The 21,144-nt window shown below is 40.0% G+C and overlaps 1 protein-coding gene across 2 annotated transcripts in view; it reads left to right on the top strand.

The window, feature by feature from the left end:
* NEK11 (NIMA related kinase 11) overlaps nucleotides 1–21,144 on the top strand; it is a 69,188-nt gene that overhangs the window by 27,184 nt on the left and 20,860 nt on the right. Inside the window, exons 5-12 of one of the 2 annotated variants that reach the window (XM_061464565.1) lie at nucleotides 634–698; nucleotides 1,505–1,631; nucleotides 5,663–5,812; nucleotides 5,896–5,974; nucleotides 6,495–6,580; nucleotides 10,968–11,087; nucleotides 13,027–13,120; nucleotides 13,941–14,076. In XM_061464565.1, the coding sequence (XP_061320549.1) occupies nucleotides 634–698; nucleotides 1,505–1,631; nucleotides 5,663–5,812; nucleotides 5,896–5,974; nucleotides 6,495–6,580; nucleotides 10,968–11,087; nucleotides 13,027–13,120; nucleotides 13,941–14,076 (857 nt within the window). The remainder of the gene's footprint in view (nucleotides 1–633; nucleotides 699–1,504; nucleotides 1,632–5,662; nucleotides 5,813–5,895; nucleotides 5,975–6,494; nucleotides 6,581–10,967; nucleotides 11,088–13,026; nucleotides 13,121–13,940; nucleotides 14,077–21,144) is intronic. The other variant, XM_061464566.1, reaches the window with a different exon arrangement.

The raw sequence follows: 21,144 nt of genomic DNA, 5'->3' as shown, positions 1-21,144 counted from the left end.
AGATTTCAAGGAATGGAGAAGATGCTGTTTGTCCCCACATGGTGTGTGGCTTATTATGTTGCTTCAGTCTTTAATGGAAAAATAAGTCTGTAAAAGCTGGCTGTCTTTTTCTTTTCGTTTGATCTGTCTTCATTAAGTTTTTCTCTTCCACACCATTACTGTAAAAATTTGACCTGCTGCCCTCCTCCATATACATATTTGTCTTGCAAGTAATACATTTTCTCTGAAGAAGAGTTCCTTGAATAAGAGAATCTCTTATTGCTGTTTTTTCTCACCCTTTATTCTATTGGGAGACATCTTATTCTCTGTCAGAGATAATGCTTTTCAGAAGAGTCAGATAGGAAGACTTGCCTTTCTCCCTTTCTCTGCAGCTCATGTTACATCTGTGTCTGTATTCCTGGGATCCCTGCGTGCATTCTTATCCTGGCTTCTTAGGTTCTCATCCTGCATATTTCAGTGAATGCATCACTGTGTTGATATACCATCATCTGTGCATTGGCACTTACAAGGTTAGACTGCAGCAATGGTGGGCTGGCCTTCTTATCAAGGAGCCAAGTTAAACACATGAGATATTTGATACGTGACTGCGAATGCTTCAAGTTGGGTGAGGTTGAATTTCCTTTTATATTCCAGGCGGATACTTCACAGAGATTTGAAAGCCAAGAATATATTTTTGAAGAATAACCTGCTTAAAATTGGTGAGATTTCAGTATTTTTTAAAGATACATTTTAGTGTGTTTCTAGTAGGGGTTTTCTCAGTCAAGAGATTTAAATAAAGTCATATCTGATATAGGATTTTGATTTGTGGTTAAACATGTATCTGAAGAGGGCTACAAGGATGCTGGAGAGGCACTCTTCATCAGGGACTGTAGTGATAGGACAAGGGGTAACAGGTTAAAACTTAAACAGGGGAAGTTTAGATTGGATATAAAGAAGAAGTTCTTTACTGTGAGGGTGGTGAGGCACTGGAATGGGTTGCCCAAGGAAGCTGTGAATGCCCCATCCCTGGTGGTGCTCAAGGCCAGGTTGGACAAAGCCTTGGGCCATGGTTTGGTGTGAGGTGTCCCTGCCCATGGCAGGGGGTTGGAACTGGATGATCTTAAGGTCCTTTCCAACCCAAACCATTCTATGATTCTATGTGTTTGACAGGCAGACACAGGGATGTAGCCCCAAGGAGGTAGTGAAATCTCCATCCTTGAGGATGCTTCAAGCTTGGCTGGACCTGGACCTGAGCAGCCTCATGTAGGTTTGAAGTAGACTGCTCTTGGAGCCAGGGGTTTGAATCAGATGACCTTGTGGGGCCTTTTCAAATCTACATAATTTTATAGTTCTATGATTTTGTGGTGTTTTCATTTTGAAGAATTACAGAAAAATGTGTTACTATTTTTTAAAATAATGGCAGGTTTGGGTTTTTTTTTATGCAGTTGTAACATGTCTAATAATAAACACAAAGAATAAGCGTAGATTTATAGGAATAAATTATTGTTTCTGCTATTACTTTTAGGGGACTTTGGAGTTTCTCGTCTTTTGATGGGTTCATGTGATCTGGCAACTACATTTACTGGGACACCATACTACATGAGCCCAGAAGCACTGAAGCACCAGGGATATAACACAAAATCTGACATTTGGTGAGTACTCGGCATGCTGGTTTTGGTTATATTAGGCATCTCTTTTCTATGTCAGCATTTGATATTATTTAGGAGCTAAAATTATTCCGCAACGTTGTGATTTGAAGGTTTGCTCTTTGTGTTAAGAAGCATGTAGGTTGGTACAGTTCTGGGTTATCTAGGACTTCAAAGGGTCATAAGGTTCAGGTCCAGTCTCTGCCATGACACAGGATGATTGTAGACCCAGTTCGGAAGAGGGGAGAACTTTTTCTTCCTCATATTGAGACAGATACATGGAATGAAGCAATTTCTGTGAGGTTTTTAAGTGGATGGGGAAAGAGTGATTCCTGGCTGAGAGGAGAGGGAAGCAGAAGGACCTCCTTAGGAACTGAACAGCATTGACAAATGTATGAAGGAAGAAGGTACTTGGAAGGGGAGCTGAAAATGAGAATAACTGCAGTGTTAGGACAGAAGCAAAAAGGCTCAAAGGTAGAAAGAAAAGTGCCAGTTTTGCACTTAGATGGCACAAATTATTGGGATCAAGACTTCTGAAGTGATGATTAGATAATCCAGGTGCGAAGCTAAGAGCTGTTGAAAGACTTCAGGAAACCTTTATGTATGCAGGTGTTCTTGCAAGCTAAGGTGAAGAATGATTTGCCTTTTTATTGGGGAAAATATCTGGCTTGTTTTTATGTGTGCCTTAAAAGATCTTGTGTTTTAAGATGGTAGCTAAAGCTCCGGTGTTCTTTAATTCTGTCCTAGCATTCTTATATAAAGTGGGCTTTGTTTCTTCTCCAAAGAGGTGGCTTTTCCTGTAGATATGCAAGAAAAGGTTCCTTTTCTATGAAAGTCATGAGGAAGTTAAATTCAGAAGCATATTGCTCATGGACTCTGCAGTCAGAGCAAAGGCATTCTGATATGTTCAGACTGAGAGATGCAAGTCACAAAGGTAGATGCATTTACATTATTTGGCCTTTGGAGTTCGATTTAAAACACTACCTTGGATCTTGCAGCTTTTGAAGAGCTATAACATAGTTTGGAAAGATCGATTAGCACCGAAAGCTTCGGGGTGTTTTCTGCTGAGGAGAAGCTGGAGCTCTGTCAGGCACTATTGTGGAGAGCCCATACGGACACTGTTTTATGGTGTACTTAGGCATAAACAGCTTCAGCATGAAATGGTCATAGATCCATTTTGCTGAAGGGTTGTTTAGGGCCCGAGTCAAACCTATTCGTCAATACAGGGAGCCATCAAACCAAATGTGCTGGTTGGCTAGTTTAATGTCCCGTTTAGAGTTTAATAACACTGGCAGTTACGCAAACTAAGGTTATAAAAGCAATTAAATTACAGGTTTGGGTCATGTGCAGATTGCTTATGAGAATCAGGAAGCAATTTTCTCTTGCTTCTTACGAGATGCTTAGGGCAGAACTGTAGAAACACAGCCGAGAAACGCAGTCTTGAGGCAAGAGCTTGGTGGTAACTGCCTTGGGCAATTGCAGCCTTGCTCTGGGCTGCAGGGCAGCATTTCTCAGCTTAGGAGGTGCTTGTTTAATTTCAGAGAATTGTATGCATCAGCAAAACCTTTATTCTTTTTCTCCCATTTCTCTTTTTCCCCTTTATTTTTCTTCCATGGAGCAGATGGGGTTTTCCCTGGGTAGCCTATTTACAGCCCTGGCTGCAGCAGAATGCCATGGGTGTTCTTTTCTTCTTTCTCCAAAGCCTCAGGTGTAGTCAGAGTACTAAACTAGATGAATAAATAGGCTTCCCTGATGTGACAGATCCTGTGCTCCTAATGGCTCATTGAATGATTTCTAGCTGCCAGAATCAAGCAGCCTCCAAAACAGATTGATTCTACAAAAAGTAGTTACAGTACAGTCTGTCAGATTGGGATTTTCCTTCCTTTTTCCTTCCCTTGGGCTGGTTTCCATTTTTGTTTGATGCTTTCAGATTCCATGTGTGCCAGGGGTTTTCTTGTTGTTGTTTTTTCTTTTAACTTGCAAGCATTTTCTCATGTAGCAATTATCTTAGAGTTTGAGCATGTATCATAGATATATGCTCAAGATAGAATTGTATAATCACAGAATGATTTGGCTTGGAAAGGACCTTAAGGTCATCCAGTTCCAACCCCCTGCTATGGGCAGGGATGCCTCACACTAGATGAAATGGTCCAAGGCTCTGTCCAGCCTGGCCTTGAACACTGCCAGGGGTGGGGCAGCCACAGCTTCTCTGGGCACCCTGTGCCAGCACCTCAACACCCTCACAGGGAGGAACTTCTTCCTTAGATCTAACCTGAACTTCACCTGTTTCAGTTCAAACCCATCACCCCTTGTCCTATCGCTACAGTCCCTGATGAAGAGTCCCTCTCCAGCATCCTTGTAGCCCCCTTCAGACACTGGAAGCTGCTCTGAGGTCTCCACGAGCTTCTCTTCTCCAGGCTGAACAGCCCCAATGTTCTCAGCCTGTCTCCATACGGGAGGTGCTCCAGTCCCTGATCATCCTCGTGGCCTCCTCTGGGCTTGCTCCAACGGCTCCATGTCCTTCTTATGTTAGGGACACAAGATCATCATCTGTGCAGTCCTGTTTGCTGATTTTTGAATTTTAAAAGCTGCTTAACAGTTAAATCTTTACAAAATCAGGCAATTTTTGATGTCCTTCAATAGCTGACCTTTACAAAGCAGTTCTTGGCAAAAATGTTCTGCTAATTGTTTTCACATACTGTTTGAAAAGTACCAGTGAGTGAAACCTGCTGTTCTTTCTCTTCTTCTTTATTTGCATTGTATGTAGAGCTTGGACTTCCACTTTAAAATCATTTGCCCTTGTTCCTTTATCAGCAAACAGATAGAATCAATTCCTCTTCTTTAACCCAAATGAATAATTGAAACTATTCATTATTTGCTTTCGAAGATAGTATTTATATCCTTTCCATCAAAGCCATTCACCTATATGTACTTCTACTTATCAGTATGCTTTATTTTCATACTGCTTCTGTAAATTATAAATACCACAATCAAATCCTACATGAAGAGTAAAGTGGCTCTGATATTTAAGATGGTCACTTTGATGAGTCTGGTCCTGTAGCTGCTCTTACCAGCATTTTCTTTGACCTTGATCAAGTGCCTCAGTTCTCCTGACAGCAAACTGGAAGTAACACTGAGCATCCTTCAAAGCCTGGAATCTCAACTCTCCTATGTTTTAAAAGCCATTTAGCAAACAGAACCCAGTTGAAGTGCAGACTTTTATGAACAATCAGGATATAAATTATTATGAGAGTGTTTGTGTTAAGATGTTCATCTTCGTGATCTTTTATGATCTCCATTAGGACTGGCGAGTAAAAGCCTGGGGTGATGGTAAGCCAAAGACTCATTTAAAGTTGTTTGTAATCTTTCCTCCTGTTTTTTACTGATTTAAAGCTAACACTGGTTCTCAGCTTGGTTTCCAGACCTTCTTCTCCAAATAAAATCTCACAGAAATTTGGTTTTAGATGTTGCAATCTGATGCTTTTATCTGAAAGTTTTATATCTGAGAGTAAACTCATTTCATAACCTATTGTGAGTGTTTGGCTAAATGAGTGCAACCACACCAGCAGACACTTCTGCTATTTGAAACTGGCAGTATTGAATACGAACTTGAATTTTAGCCTCAGTTTATTACCAGAAATCGATTTGCAAAACCAATTTCAACAAACCCGTGTCCAAACACTCCTGATCTTTTCAGGCAGTCACTAATTCTTAATTCAATGAGTAGCCACATGAGGTAGTTAATATGATAGGGTTTTGCTTTATTTTCACACGCACATATATATGGATATATATGGATATGTGTGTTTACACGCAGAATTTATGTACACTTACAGAAACAGAATGATGATATCTCCCGTTTATAAAGTTACTAATTTGTGATCTGAATAGAAATCTTTCAGGTGGAAAGGATAGCACGGTAATGAAATATCCTCTTCCTGGGAGAAAACAGCTGTGATTTCTCTTTCTATGTCTCTATGTCACCATGCATGCTGCTTCCAAACATATTGCTTATACTACTCCTGTACTTCTTCAAGGTCTCTGGGGTGCATTTTGTATGAGATGTGCTGTCTGAACCATGCCTTCTCTGGACACAACTTTTTGTCTGTGGTGTTAAAGATTGTAGAGGGTGATACCCCTTCTCTTCCTGAGAGATACCCAAGCAAGCTGAATGCTGTGCTATGCAGGTACGTTTTTCTCTTTTTATAGCACTTTTCAATGTAAACTTGGAAAACCACATAAGGATGACTTTTGGTTTTTAACATTTCAGCATGTTAAATAAGGACCCTTCTTCGAGACCAACAGCAGCTGGGATCCTTCAAATCCCCTTTATTGATGAACAGCTAAAGGTATATAAGAAAGAGCTTCAGCCACATACTTACTGTTTGAGTGTGTATTGTGCAAAAGCAGAATAGAGGCAAAGTAAATGTGTTGAGGAAAAAAAGGTGAGATAGGAGTTCATGGGAATATTAACCCAGGGGGGAAATCCAGAGCTAAATTGCAAATATGCCTGAGGTAGTGAGGCAGTGAGAAATGAAGCCCTTGTCATTTTGCATCCTGAATGAATCCCTTTATAAATGTTGTGAGCAATAAGGAGAATGGGCATTTATGTGTAACAAGTGCAGATCATTCGGGCCTGGGTATATATAGTCTCTAAACTGTTCTGATTAGTCCTAGTTTTAACGAAAACCAGAGCATCTTGCTCTTGTAGCCCCTGCTTCAGTGTATATATTGTTTGGTGTTCTGAGAAGGAGGGGAAGGAAACTGCTCAGTCAGTTTTTGCATTACAACTGCACTGGGTCATTCCCAAAGAATCTGGATCACTTCAGCCTCAGGTGTTGACACCAGTGCTATCTTATTTCCTTGCAGAGTATGCAGTGCAAGTTCACAAACATGACTGTGAAAAACAAGGCACTTGACTGGCAGAAAGAGGCTGCTCCCATTTTTGATGCTGTGTAAGTATTTTTAACTGTTTTATGGGCAGCAGAATACAGAATCACAGAATGGTTTGGGTTCAAAAGGACCTAAAGGTCATTCAGTTCCAGCCTCCTGCCACAGGCAGGGACACCTCACACTAGACCAGGTTGCTCCAAGCCCTGTCCAACCTGGCCTTGAACACTGCCAGGGATGGAGCAGCCACAGCTTCTCTGGGCACCCTGTGCCAGCGCCTCAGCACCCTCACACTAAAGAACTTCTGCCTTGTATCTAACCTGAACTTCCCCTGTTTCAGTTTGAACCCATCACCCCTTGTCCTGTCACTACAGTCCCTGATGAAGAGTCCCTCTCCAGCATCCTTGTAGCCCCCTTCAGACACTGGAAGCTGCTCTGAGGTCTCCATGCAGCTTCTCTTCTCCAGGCTGAACAGCCCCAATGTTCTCAGCCTGTCTCCATTCAGGAGGTGCTCCAGTCCCTGATCATCCTCGTGCCCTCCTCTGGACTTGCTCCAACAGCTCCATGTCCTTCTGATATTGAGGACACCAGAGCTGCACACAGTGCTGCAAGTGGGGTCTCACAAGAGCAGAGCAGAGGGGCAGGATCACCTCCCTTGAGCTGCTGCTCACACTGCTGGGGATGCAGCTCTGTATATGGTCTGTATGTACACACTATGTATAAAATTACAGTCTTGGCAAATATTATAATGTTGTAACCGCTTGTATTGTTCTCATAGTGCTTAATATTTAGAGGAACCCATTCCCCAGAAACACAGAGGAGCCATCACATTAGTGAGATGCATGATTAAGATTCAGGGGGGAACAATAGGATTTGCAAATCAAATCTTTTTATTATACAACTGTGTAAATTGTACATGCATGTAGTATATGCACACGATAATTTAGTACTCATTGGCATGTAAATTATGACCTTTGTCTTCACATTTTGAAAGTTTAAATCATCATTTTAGTTATGTCATGATAATTTATAGTGCTGCTGTTTGTATAGCTACTAATTATTAAGTGTGAAAGCTATGATTCCTAAATGACATTAAACTAAAAGCATTTGCACTTAAACTAATATTCAGCTCATATGTCTGTAGGGTACTATTATATTATCTTGCAACTACTGCGAGAAGCTAAGACTAGCGATGTTTCTTGGCTCTTACACCAGCAATGCCTTCGCACATGATCTCTCTTTTAGGCACCGAATATATATGAGAAGAATGAATTGCATTAAATTTCAGTGCTGCACTGATTAAAGCAAACGTCAGTATGGGCAGCTTCATTTTGCCTTTGTAAATGATCTCTGCAGTTTTGATGGCAGCTCACCCTCCCCTTTGCTTCCTGCCCCTGAGTTTTCTGTACATGGCTTTGCTCTATTAGAAGCTAGCACACTGAAGTTCAGGAGTCTGTGGTCCTGTGTGGATGCACTGTTTATCCATGTTTTTTCTCTCCTAAATAGCTGCCAAGACTCTGACAGTGGCTTTTAGTGACCTGTGCTCTTGGAGAGGACCCACAGTTTTGTGGCTGTGGTCACTTTGTAGGTGTTGCCAATTCTGCTGCTCGCAAGCATCCCTTTGGGAGAAGTGACCAGCTTCAGCTCTTCCAAGGTGTTATTTACTATTGGTGTTAGGAAAACAGCAGAGCAAAGACAGTGTAATTCTACACAGCAAAATCTTCTGTCCGTGTTTTTTATGTAGTGTAACTACGGGGAGTATATCTGTAAAGCTCTTATCTCTAGAAATTGTGGTTTGGGTTTCCACCCTGTCACTTCTGTTCTTGCTCTCTTTCATTGACAGATGAGTTCCTGTCTCTTTAAGAGGCCAAAGTTCCACATTTTGGTATAAATAACTACCTTTAATATAAATAGGGTCTTCAACTTTGCAAGCATAGAATTAAAATGCAACAATAAACGATACCTGTATTGGCTAAGTAGCAATTATCTAATAAATAACAGTAAGTGGAGCTAGCAGAGACTGCTATCAAGTTTTTGGCCTTACTATTCTGATCATCTGCTAAAAGTAACCATTTGCTAGTATACTGGGAATAGAGTCAGACAGGTAGATATGCAATAGCCAGGAAGTATTAGATGTATCATTTGTCTATGGCTGCTGTATTCAAGTTGATTCAATTAATTTTGCACAGATTCCTGTCTCTTCAAATTGAGTATAGTTAGCTGAAGAGATATTCTTTAGAGATATACCTTAAATAGTTTGGGGGCACTGAAATGTTGCCCAAATATTATGCAAACTCTATCTGAATTATATTGGGTATTTAATGCCTATTGAAACATAAATTTTAATCCATGTCTTTATTTTGTGGGTACAGGATTTCACGTTCTCTCTTTGAGGAAGCAGTATTTTTACCTGCAAAATACATACACAGACTTCTACAACAGTCTGATAAAGCCACTTTCTATTATTTGTGACATATGCTGTGTTCCATATCTGGTCCGTTGTCATTAGTTTGAGTGTATTGAGTCCAAATGCACATCATGTATTGACAGAGCTATCATAGGAGGAGGACATTCATGTATATCCTAGAATCTATACCTATTCTTATTTAAAAGTAAGTCTGTGGTCTCTAAGACGAAGAGCAAGTTCTGACTGCAAGCATCATGATCTTATACATGTGCTAAAAGGAAATAGAAAGCCAGCGGCTTCCATGCAGAGGTTCAGAGTTCCTAATAATTGTGGAGCAATTGGTGAGAACTGGTTTTGTTTGAGCATGGAAATTTACCTTGAGGTTTTCAAATTCAGAGCATCAATTTGACTAAAAAATAATACTCTAGGAGGAGGTTCACTGTAAATTATCTTCAGATGTGTTTCAGTCTGATTATTTTTGGCAAAATGTTTGGGATATGCATTAAGTCATTGTCTTATTATGACTTTCATTGTATTTGTGAGAATGTTACCTGTTTGTATGGCTACTGGGAAGCAAAATGCCAAATAATTGCTGCAATCCCAGATCTAAAGAGGAAGCCAGATGAAATAAAAGTGCCTCAGAAATGCTAGAGAGCAGAAAATTGGAGGAGAAATAACTTGAACACAGTGAATTTCCCACATCTGCTGTAATGAAACAGTACCGCAGTCCGAGTGAGTGTACAGGGAGCTGCTTGTTCTGGTGTACTCCTTAATCATTACTACTTTATATTTATGATTCTTCTTTTCTTTCCAGGAAGTTTTTTTTGCCATGTATAGTTGAACCTACTTTCTTCTGGTAAAGTCCTCTAATGGCTTCCTTTATTCCAGTCCCATGCAAGTCATACATTTTGAATAACGAAGGATAAAACTGTACAAGTTCAGTTTCGACTTGGATGCAAAATAGGTTTTTTTCCCCAAGAGATTTTTGTAATTTAAATTAGGTTTTTTTTATAGGGCACAAGAAATACGTCTACATTATTCATACTTGAAGACTTGGTTCCATACTTATGAATAATTGAACTCGTCTTTGTCCTTAGCCTTTCATATTTCACACTAATATTCATATCTTTGCACTATTTCCCTCTATAGTCAACATTTGAAAAACGTAATGAGAACTTCTCATTTATTAAAATCCTGATTTCAGAAGGATAGTCCAGAAGGAGTGTTACAATTTGTGTGGTAACAAAACTGGGCTCCTAGATGATCAGAAGTGAATTTAGCTCAGAAGAGCAAAAATAGTAACTTGAAATGAATACTTGGTATCATAAATACATGACATAATAAATACATATTGGTGTAAGGGAAACATGACTGATGAGGTGTTTCAAACTATGGTTTAAGATATGTAATTACTGCAGGATGAGAGGTGAAAATCTGAGATTAATATCCATTTTCCGATACAGGACTCTTCTCTGTTGATAAATGCAGTTGAGATACATATGCCAATAATTCATGCTCAGCTTTCAGAGATGGTCTATGGAGACCATTTTACTGGTGAATTATTATTGATTAGGAGCAGAAATTCAAGAGGCCAACATGATAATTATATCTGTCATGAAAGACACATTAATGTTCTCTTCTTTGCTAGACAGCTTGTAACAGTCAATGTAAGCTGTATGGGTTATGTTGGCTTTTTCTGTGGTTCTCATTTAAAGACTGCCTTTCTACTTGGAATATGCTCAGTAATGAAGCCTGACAGGGTAAATATTTCACTGTGCTTCTTCATTTATTGTTTTTAGGAGCTGAGGTTATTTTTTTTGCCATTTTCACCTGAGATGCCTGAACTGATTCATGCTCTTCATGGGTCTCAGTTTAAATTCATCTAACAGACATTTGCTTTCCAAATGAAAGCCTATTTAATCTGTTCCAGAACCTGTGGATTTCTAATTATTCCAGTTGAAATGTCAACTGTGTTTCAATATCAAATCAAAGTAATGATATTTACAGTTTTATATTAAGATGGGCTTGCATGTATTCAATTCCAGGCAGAGGAAAGTTCATCTGCAAACTCTGCAGGATCTGTCTGAAGTACAGAAGATGACACCGCGGGAACGCATGAGGCTGAGGAAGTTAAATGCTGCTGATGAGAAGGCAAAGAAGTTGAAGTAAGTTGAGCGTATAGCTTGCATTGTGCCCTAGCCATGCACTTTACCCATCCACCAGCCTAAGCAGACAGTTAGAACTGTCAAGGCAAAAATAGAAGTAGAAAAGGTCTTCAGCTATTCAAAGTGAATGGGGATTTTTGGATGAGTTGAAGAACTTTATGTAATAAAAAAGTCAGAACATTAGCCCAGAACTGATAATTGAGTACTGTGTTTCTGGTTAAATAAATGTATGAGAGATCTTCAGATGTGTTACAATAGGCAACTTTTTCTTAATGACTTGGCATTTTAAGGATTGCACAATTAGAGGAGCTGGACATTCCGTTACAATCCAGCTTTTGTCAGTTGATTTGGCCAAAGAGATTTGCCAATAGAAGTTAATAGCTCAGAGGATAGTCTTGTCAGATGGGCAGAAGAGGGTATTGGACATGTTATAAAGGCTTTATGATTTATGGTTTTTGATTGAGTAAATGCCATGTCTATGCATGGATTCTTTTTCTAAATGAAGAGAAGAATACGCTGTTTTGATGACACACTTGAGCTTTTCACAGTTAGAAATATCCAATGTTTTATTTGGTATGAAAGAAAATGTGAAAAGCACCACATTAATTAATCTTTTATGGTTTCTTCAAAAGCATTTTTGCAAAGTGCAATGTAAATGGGTAATAGAGGGAATACTTAATTTTGATTGCAAGAATCAGCATCTTAACCCTGTCGTGCCAAAGCAAGTCATCAGTTCAGTAAAGCAATGATGTCCTAGTAAAGAAGAATATTGTCAGGTGACATGAAGTCTATACTTACAGCCTCAGGAACTCTGCAGCTACATAGGCCTGCAATCAAAAGTAACCTCAGTTGAGCAGAAATGCTCTGTAAAATCACATCCGAGCATTACTTGTGCCATCTTGTGATGTCTATACCCAAAAGTTACAAACAGAAGAACTAAAGGCATGAATTTCCCTTTGGAAAATACCAGTGGTCTGCTGAGCATTTATGTTTGTCTGTCTGTCTGACACTTACTGTTGCATTTGATACTGGAGATGGTATGTAAATTTATTCTCATTTAAAAGAAGTCTTCCTGAATTGAAACCACTGTCTGAAAAGTATTAAATTCAACACCTCTTCTGCATGGTATTTTCAATAATGTGGTAGGCAAATTTTGGTACTTATATGAATTTTATAAATAGGAAGTCTGTCTCACTTTTTGCAAATGGAGTTCTAGCTTTATTTTCATTTTCTTTGCTTTCTTGCATTTTAATGTGTTCTAGTTAGATTTTTTCCCCAGAAAAAAAGAATATATTTATTTTTGTAATATAAAAGCAACATATTAATCTTCAAACCTTGTTCTCAGTCGTGAACCTTTAAATTGGATCTATGTTTAGCTCTGGGTTGTTGCCTGCCGACTCTGACTGACAGCATTTGAAACTCTGCAAAAGCAGTACCTTCTCTGACTGGAGAACTGCTTTCAGCAGTGCAAATCTGGAGATGGATGGGAAGAGAGTATAGTGGTGGAAACTGGAAGAACTGCTTAACATAGCACCTGGCTTAAGTAGTCCCAACAGTTAATAACTCTTCCCCAGGTGAAGTGTTCATAGAACATAAATGTTGCATGCCTTTTGTTCACCTGAAAGGTCCCTAAATGGTGGAATAAGGTCCAAAGAATTTAAAAGCTTTGGAAGGACCAAAAAAGAACGGGACTAATAATTTATGGTTTCTCAATAATATTATACAAGTTGTGAAAGGAAAATATACTAGTGTTTTGGAATTAAGGCCTGAAATCTCTTTGTGAGTTCATCCAAAGTAACCTCGAGATGATAAGATGCCATGAACATTTGGCACCATGGGGGTCTAATCATGGAATTTGGTTTTCCACAACTACGTTTAGAAGATGCCTTTGTCCTCTCCCTGATACCACATCCTAACCAGAAGTATTCTGGATTTACAGACAGCTGGCAGAGGAAAAATATCAAGAAAATATCAAGAAAATGCAAGAATTCAGGTCCCGTAATTTTCAGCAGCTGAATGTTGATGTCCTACGTGTAAGTAACGGGCTATTGCTTTGGAAGCCTTGTTTATGCACATTCGGTGTACAACACTTCTCTGTTTCCCACGTGATTCTTTAGCACTAGAGGCAGAGTCCTGTTCTGAGACTAATCATTTGGAAGTGCATAAAAGTCTGGACCACAAGGTACAGTACCTTGTGGATCTGTGATGAGGGAAAGTACATTCACTTATTCAGATTTGGTTTGACATACTCTGTATTCATTGCTCAATTTTCTGTTATTAAGTCACCCTTGAATCTGAATCTGCTGTCTGGTATGGACTTACTTAGAGTCTGTATGATATCAGAGGTCAAAATACATTCATTTTCAACACAAGTTTAGAGTTGTAATCCTTTAAACACTGTAATTTGGCAGGGCTGTGGGTTCTTTTCATTTGATTAGTTGAGAATATTAACATTTCAATTGGCTTTTTATTAAGAATGAAGTCTTGGAATGACTCCCAGTGTAAGCTTTAAGCTATCTCTAACAGAAGACAGGCCTTTTCAATTGTACCACTACATTTTATCACAGAGAACAGTGTCAGTTTGGAAATATTCAGTGAAAGCATCACAGAAATAATGAGATTTTATGTAGTTTTTTTTTTCTCCTACCTCTTCTTTCATAATCACTCTAGCTTCTATTTATCATTGTGTTTGGAGAAAATAGCATGTTCAATGTGTCCCTGCTATATGGCTGAGTCAGTATTGATCATAATACAGGTCCCAACAATTGCGTAGATCAGGGTAACCACTATATTGTGATCCTGCTGAAAGCTCTAACTCTTACCTGTTTCTCCATGCTGCTTCATTCGACTAAGGAATCTGATGGGCAGACTTCAAAACGTCCAATTCATTCTCAACCAGCCATTACATGCGACTATGCGTTCACAGGGCATGATGAACCAAGTGGAAATGGGTCAAGTCAACTATGCGTGGCTGAATTTGTGGACCATGGTAAGAGTTCCAAATTCGATGTTGAAATAGAAATTCCTATCATGAGATATGCTGACTTAGACAGAAATAGCTTTAACTTTACACATACGAAATGACCTGTGTTAGAAGAGCATTTCCTGAATCATCTCTTCAGTGCAAAAATGAGGAGAAGAATTCAGAGCATTAGCACCTTCCATACACCTTGATGCCATTTGCTTTATCTGTAATGATGAGAGAAGCAGATGGAAACTCTTTAAACAGCGCTTATTGATACTGCCATCAAATACCTATTGTCTAAAGAGTATGAAGTACTGTATAACATGTACTTTTCTCTAGATAGATGACCAGATAGTCAAGCTTTTCAAAAAGGGTCAGGAAAATCTTTTTAGGAGCACATTTGCTTGTTTCTACAGTGTTCTGGAATAGTGTCATACTCTCAAATGCTTAAGAACCATTGTGGAAGCATTATATTGGTAAAACATTTTCAATCAGGTTAGAATCTTGCAAGAACGCGTTAATATACTTGGAAGTATGAAAACTACTTTTGCCACTAGCTCTGCCTTCTAGTGTTGGTTTAAGGACATCTGTGACGGTATATGTGAATAAATACAAGGCATCCACGTTAGTTTGTGGTGGAGGTGAGGCTTTTTAGTAGCAAATGTCTTTTTTCGTTCAATATAGCCTCGTTTATGTCTATGGGGTTGGCTTGATATTCCACAGTATAAGGAGGGATGACCTGTGTAGGAGAGAACCCAGCTGCTAGAAATACATCCTAAGGGGAGGATGGATGTATTTCAATTGCTTGCGAATAGAGGACCAGGAAAGTAAATGTGGGTGGGAGATGTACCAGATACCCAAACAAAGATATCTAAATAGAAACAGAAAAACATGCATGAAAAGAAAGAAACTGATGCTTCTGCCTTTAGAGGTCATTAAGCTGTTTAAGTATAATGACAGGAATTAGATGCGTTTATATTTGTGATGCAGAAGCTGGGTCAATCCATTGTATGAAGCTGAATGCATGTTTAAGTGCTTTTGCCAAAGCCTCTGACGTTGACGTGGTGGGTTCATGGCAGAAAAGCATTACGGATGGGCAGAAGAAATTACATGGTTTCTCTTTGCTTTGTGAATAACTTGTTATTCCTGAAACCGACGTCAAAGCTGTTACTTACGCTATTCAGTACTCACACTCTTTTCTTTAAACATTTCAGTGCAATCATGCATGTCCATCAGCTTCATCAGGGACTAGTGATAGGACAAGGAGTGATGGGTTCAAAGTGAAACAAGGGAAGTTCAAGTTAGATATAAGGAAGAAGTTCTTCCCAGAGAAGAACTGTGCTCAGAGAAGCTGTGGCTGCCCCATCCCTGGCAGTGCTCAAGGCCAGGTTGGACACAGGGGCTTGGAGAAACCTGGTCTAGTATGAGGTGCCTCTGCCCATGGCAGGGGGCTGGAACTGGATGATCTTAAGGTCCTTTCCAACCCAAACCATTCTATGATTCTGTGATAAGTAAGAAGTGACATGAAAAGAAGAGACAGCCTCAAGCTGCACCAGGGCAGGTTTAGATGGAGCTGAGGAACAATTCCTTCCCCAGAGGGTGCTCAGGCATTGGAACAGGCTGCCCAGGGCAGGGCTGCAGTCACCGTCCCTGCAAATGTTCACACAGCGTGGAGACGAGGCCTCAGTGCCATGGGGCAGTGGTGGCCTTGGAGTGCTGGGAACGGTTGGACTGGATGAGCTTGAAGCTCTTTTCCAACCTGGTTGATTCTATGATTCTGTGTTTGTGTGTGGGAAGAGGTCAAGTTAAAGGGGCAAAATAACTCAAGCTGACTACTTGTGGGTTTTAAATTCTTTTTACAGAAGAAGAATGTGAAAATCAAAGGCAGGTAATTTAGAGGGGCATATTATGTGACCTCTCTGATCTGTATTATATTCCTTTTTATTTCTGTATACTGCAAAGATGATAACATGTTAAATCCCTTAGCTTAGTATGTTCCAATACATTATAGCTGACAACCCCCAGATTTCATTACAATTCCAAAATAGCTAACTACATTATGATAATTGCATACATTCTTTCTATATTTCCATTGCTAATTGCAAGTTATGGATACATTGCTTTGAATTTCAAGTGGGCTAAGTTCATTTGACTCTCAAATAGGAAAAGTTCACTCATAAAATCTTGTAGGGATTTTTTTTTCTACTCTGCTGCTTTTTTTTTACAAGCTTTGTTGTCAGATTTTCAAGGTATTTTAGTAAATCTTGGAAGGTTAAAAGCCTGCAATATTTCTGAGCATGTGTTTAAGCATCTCTGCACACACACATGTTGTTTAGTGCCTCTAAAACAGTACTTATGCAAACTGACTGGGTAGCAGAGTAACACTCCAAAATACACTCATACAAGCAATCACCACCCAAGGCGTTTAGGAAAACCATGTCTTGTTCTATGTTTCAGTCTGGCAAGTCAAAATAGAACAGAGTAATAACAAGTGGTGTTAAGCAACTTGCTGCATTATTCTTGTTCCAGTATCCTTTGTAACCAGGAAGACTTGTCTTAATTAAGAAGACAGTGTTGGGGTGACTTCTACTGCAGTTTATGCACTGGTCTCTTAAGTGGTTACCCTGCTTCCAGGATCATAAGGCATATTCCCTAACTTACAACTTGCTGAAATGGTATTATGGGATGTTTGCAAAGAGGAACTTGCCCTTTTAGTTCTAGCATTTGCAGTTACCAGTCCTTCACTCATCCTTGGCATGTGGGATGACGAGAGGGTACCTGTGACCTGCTCATCACTCCCTGGGTTTTATTGCTCGGTTTCCCGCTGAGATCCAACCTTGTCCCGCGGTCAGTTAAAGGAATGGTAACTCTGATTTAATCTAGCAAGAGCAAGGTTCAGCCACAAAGGGGAATATAAAACAATGACTTCTCCACTTCTCCTCATCCCCCCCTCTTTTTTTATTTGATTGAAGCTTTATTCTTCTTGTTTAAGGAATTGTTCCCTAGAATTGTTGCCTTTGGGGAGCTTATTTGGCCGCATGGCTCCAGGGAGACTTCTTCTGGGGAGCTGGGCCAAATTATGGTGACATAGGAAGCTGGAGCCAATTCCAGCCGAGGGATAAATCAGCTGTAAATACTGAATTAGGTTGCAGTTTCTACTAGCTTAGCTTGCAGTGCATGTGACTGTCAGGCAACTGGCTGGAGGAAATGAGAAGGCGACCTCAGTGAAGAGGTTTGTTTATGTTCTCCTGCTATTTTACCTGCGCCACAGAGTGAAGTGTGCCCCTGCAATGTAGTAAATATGTTGGCTTTCACCACTTCATTTCATCCAGGTGTTTAAGGTCTCAATACCTTTTCCCTGGGTTTGGTTGGTTGCAAGCATTCACTCGTTTCTGTACTTGGTCAACATATATTACTGCTTACATCTAAATTAAATGCATTTCACATCTTTGCTACGACCAGACTCACAGCTGCTTACACCAGTTTGGATCTGAACCATTCCTATTTTTTTTCTACTCTTTCAATAACTCCCAGTTGTAAAATTAATCCTCAATCTATGTCTTAAAAATGGCATTTCTTGAAGTGAATCTTGAGGAGAAGAAAATGACCATCTTTTTGCATTAACACATGGACTCTTTACTTCCTAATGCTGTCATCAGACTGAGAGGGGAAGCATCAGGCAATGTCGCCCAGATCCAGCAGAAAAACTGAGGTTTTCATTGAAAGGATGCTCTGAATGATCAAAACATAGAATAAGAACTCAAGAACTACCTCCGGAACTAATGGCAAAAGGTAGCTTCATGGTAAGTTTTCCTTTAATTTACAGCTCTTGCTCTGTTCCTGCTGGAAACTGGGCAAATAATAGGGCAACCTTTACAATAACAGGGCCTCATTGTGCATAAAGGAAATGGCTCCCGTGGCTCACTAAATGCTCCCTGTTATTGACTACATCACTGTCTTGTTCTTTCTCTTCATTCGTCCATTGGTAGTAAAAGAATTTCTGGATATTTGGAAAACGTTTTGATTTGCTGGACATTAAACTGTGCTTGAAAGGCAGCACAGCATCATTTTCATTGTCACTGCCTGCCAGAGCTCCCCTATCTGTATACATGACAACTAGAAAATCAGGAGGAACCCCTTCCCCAGGAGACAGAGAAAACAAACCACTCAGAAAATCAGGGGAAATATGTTCTTTCTTGCTGTTCATTTTTGTTAACAACGCCTTTTTAGCAGCTCCTTTCTCCCTCTCGTGCTTTGTCTCTGTACATACTGATAAAATACCAGGAGGTGGAAGGTTTGGGGAAAAGAATTGTGTCCTTAAAATAAAACATTTTTCTTGGAAATTTGATTTTTCCTTGGGAAAAAAGCAACATTTAGAATCTAGCTACTTCCTTTCTAACATCAAGTAGTAGAAGATCCTCATAAGGTTGCCCTCACATCCTCTTTATCTCTATTTTTCTAGACATTTCACAATAGGTAAATCATCACTCCGTAAAGCCCACTAGTAAAATGAAGCCTTTTTTCTTTTTTGAATGCTAAAAGGAGAATTATAAAGTATTAATGTTAAACTTTGGTTATATTGCTAGTTCTCATTTAGAACAGCCCCTTTCACTTTATGTCAATGCTGTACATGGCCATGTCAGAAGGTACTTCTTTTAATGACTTCATAGTCCTTTTGTGCTTAGCTGAAAGGATTGTCCAGGACCTTCATGGGCACAAAAGTGCTGTTACATGCATTAGTTAATTCATTAAGCACATTTTCTGAGAGTCTTTTTCAGCTTAGCTTCGAAGAGCCAGACAAAAGCTTTCATTGCCTTGTTGTTGAAGGTTTCAGAGCTTAAAAATGAGTTTCTCTCCTATAGCTGACCAAGGGATGGTCATTCTCTTTGATGTTTTTCGTCCTGCACTGGGAAAAAAAAGCTAAACCAATCTGAGTAACCTTAAATTATAATAATGGAGTTATCTGATTTTTCCTAATCATATGAGTATTGGCCTGAACTGCAGAGGGGCGCAGAGCCCTTGGTCTCCTTTGCCGTGCAATTTCTCATTCAGGATGAAGTAGCTCAGGGAAACATGCCTATATTTCCAGCCTCTCTCCTAGTGACAGTGCTTCAGTTCTTTCCAGTTTCTCCCTCGAAGGCAGAAATCCCTTTCTTTTTCCTCCCTCTGTGATAATGGATGCGCTGTTCTGAAAAGTGCTGGTCAGCCCTGTTCACCTCCTCCTTTTGCCTGTGGCTTGTCAGAATGCGTACACATTGCAGGGACATACAGAAACAGGCACGTTTCTGCTAACCTTTTGAGTGTGTATGTTGGGTATGTGCACACACAAATAGATCTGGGCTAATTCTAAGCAGTTTGTTTGCGAAGCATCATGTAACCACAGAAACACAGATAAGATAATTGAGGTCAGAAGGGAGTGCTGGCAGTCTAGTCCAGCCCCCTGCAGTTGCAGATGCAGAAAAGGAATGCTTTGCTCTGCTCCTGCCTCATTCCCCAGCACAGCTCATGTACAAAGCCATGCGGAGGGGCAATGCAAGTGTGTGTCCTGGCCCCCTCTCTTGACTTTTCAAGCTCTCTGTATCAGTATGTGGTAGCAGAGCCGTGGTAGTGATGCTTTTTAGTGTCGTGGTTCATGTCACCGTAACATTAAGAGTGCATTATGTCTTATGACAGTATATGTTTGTCAGAGCAGTTGAACGATCTGCTCCTCATATTGCTGTCTGTAGCAGTGTGCAGACTAAGGAGTGTAGCTGCCTGGAATTGTAGGATTCTTTTCCTTTAGATGGGAAAGTGCCAGCTGAGAAAATCTGCCTTTTCCAGAGATGCGATGAAGCCTCGGGATTAAAAAAGCATAATAGTCCTTAAAAGCCGAGTTTTACTTTGTTTCTGTGAATACAAATGGTGAAAATGAACATATGCCATACCATACCATTCTGTTTTCCTTTTTCTTCTTTTCCCTTTCTTTAGTAAAAGAGGCCCTACTTACTGTCTTCTGCATGCACTGGAATGTGAGAATGCTGCATCAGTGTACCAGTTATAAATATGGCTTCAAGGCAAGGGAAAATTAAAGATATTTATCAAAGCATTTTCATGTCATTGCCAGGTTGCCATGCTACCTGAAACAAGCTTTTGGTGGATTTAAGCAAAATATTGCGAGTATCACATTCCTTTGTTTTCTGCATAGCTTGTCTTCTTGGGAAATAACTGTGCCTTTACGATGTTTTTAAATAATGTGTTGTTTTTATCTTTCCTTCCGCTGTTAGCATCATGTTAATATAGAAAGGAATCTAAAGGGAATGTCATTGTTTAAAGCTTCTTTTCTCTCGAATATCTAACGCCAAGTGTCTCGGTGCTATACCACCAAGCAAGGCGGAAGCAATAGCTGGGCTTGCTCTGAATGAAGCGCTATGGAAGGAAATAAAAGGCACTGTGGCTGGCCTTAGAGCAAGATGCACAGCTTGATAAAACAGTGTATTTTCAGACATCAGCTGACAGATCTAAGGGTTTGAGGGGCAGAAGCAGCTGTAGAGACTTTCCTTTGTACGCCATATGGAGCATGTAAGTATGCTGTAGCAGAGGGAGAGCAAGCACTCAAGGGACGAGTGTATTAAAGCCATGTTGTGGCCATCAGGCTGCGTGCTTGACCCCCTGGCATTGTAGTAGAAAACTTTACATTGGATATTACCATTTAGCAAGGGTCTGCAAGGAAAGCAGAATTCCTGCTTATACCATGTGTATGCCACATGCGGATTCGCTGTGCTTGGGCAGGTCAGGAGTGCTGTGTGAGCAAGGGGGTCCAATGGGCTACAGACAGTGTCAGGACCTTCTTAAACATGATGCTGTTCTTCTCCCAGACCAGCTTTTGAAACAAAGAGGTACCCTGGTTTCGGCAGCAGTGTTTTCTTTCCATTTTCGATATGGTAGACTTGATGCTCACTTCACTAGCAGCAGTTTTCCTTACCCAAGTACCTAAGAGGCATAAATAGGTTTAATTTCTGTTTTATGTCAGCACAAAGGGCATGCTAGGCTTTGCGAAGGCATGGCAACAAAAGTCAAACAGACCTAGTCCAAACAGCATCATTTTGATTAAAT

Source organism: Pezoporus flaviventris, unplaced genomic scaffold (assembly GCF_033815535.1).
Source record: "Pezoporus flaviventris isolate CSIRO_AGI_PZ_B2104156 unplaced genomic scaffold, CSIRO_AGI_Pfla_v1 ptg000037l, whole genome shotgun sequence".
Taxonomy (NCBI): Eukaryota; Metazoa; Chordata; class Aves; order Psittaciformes; family Psittacidae; genus Pezoporus; species Pezoporus flaviventris.
This window is presented reverse-complemented; position numbering and strand designations above follow the sequence as displayed.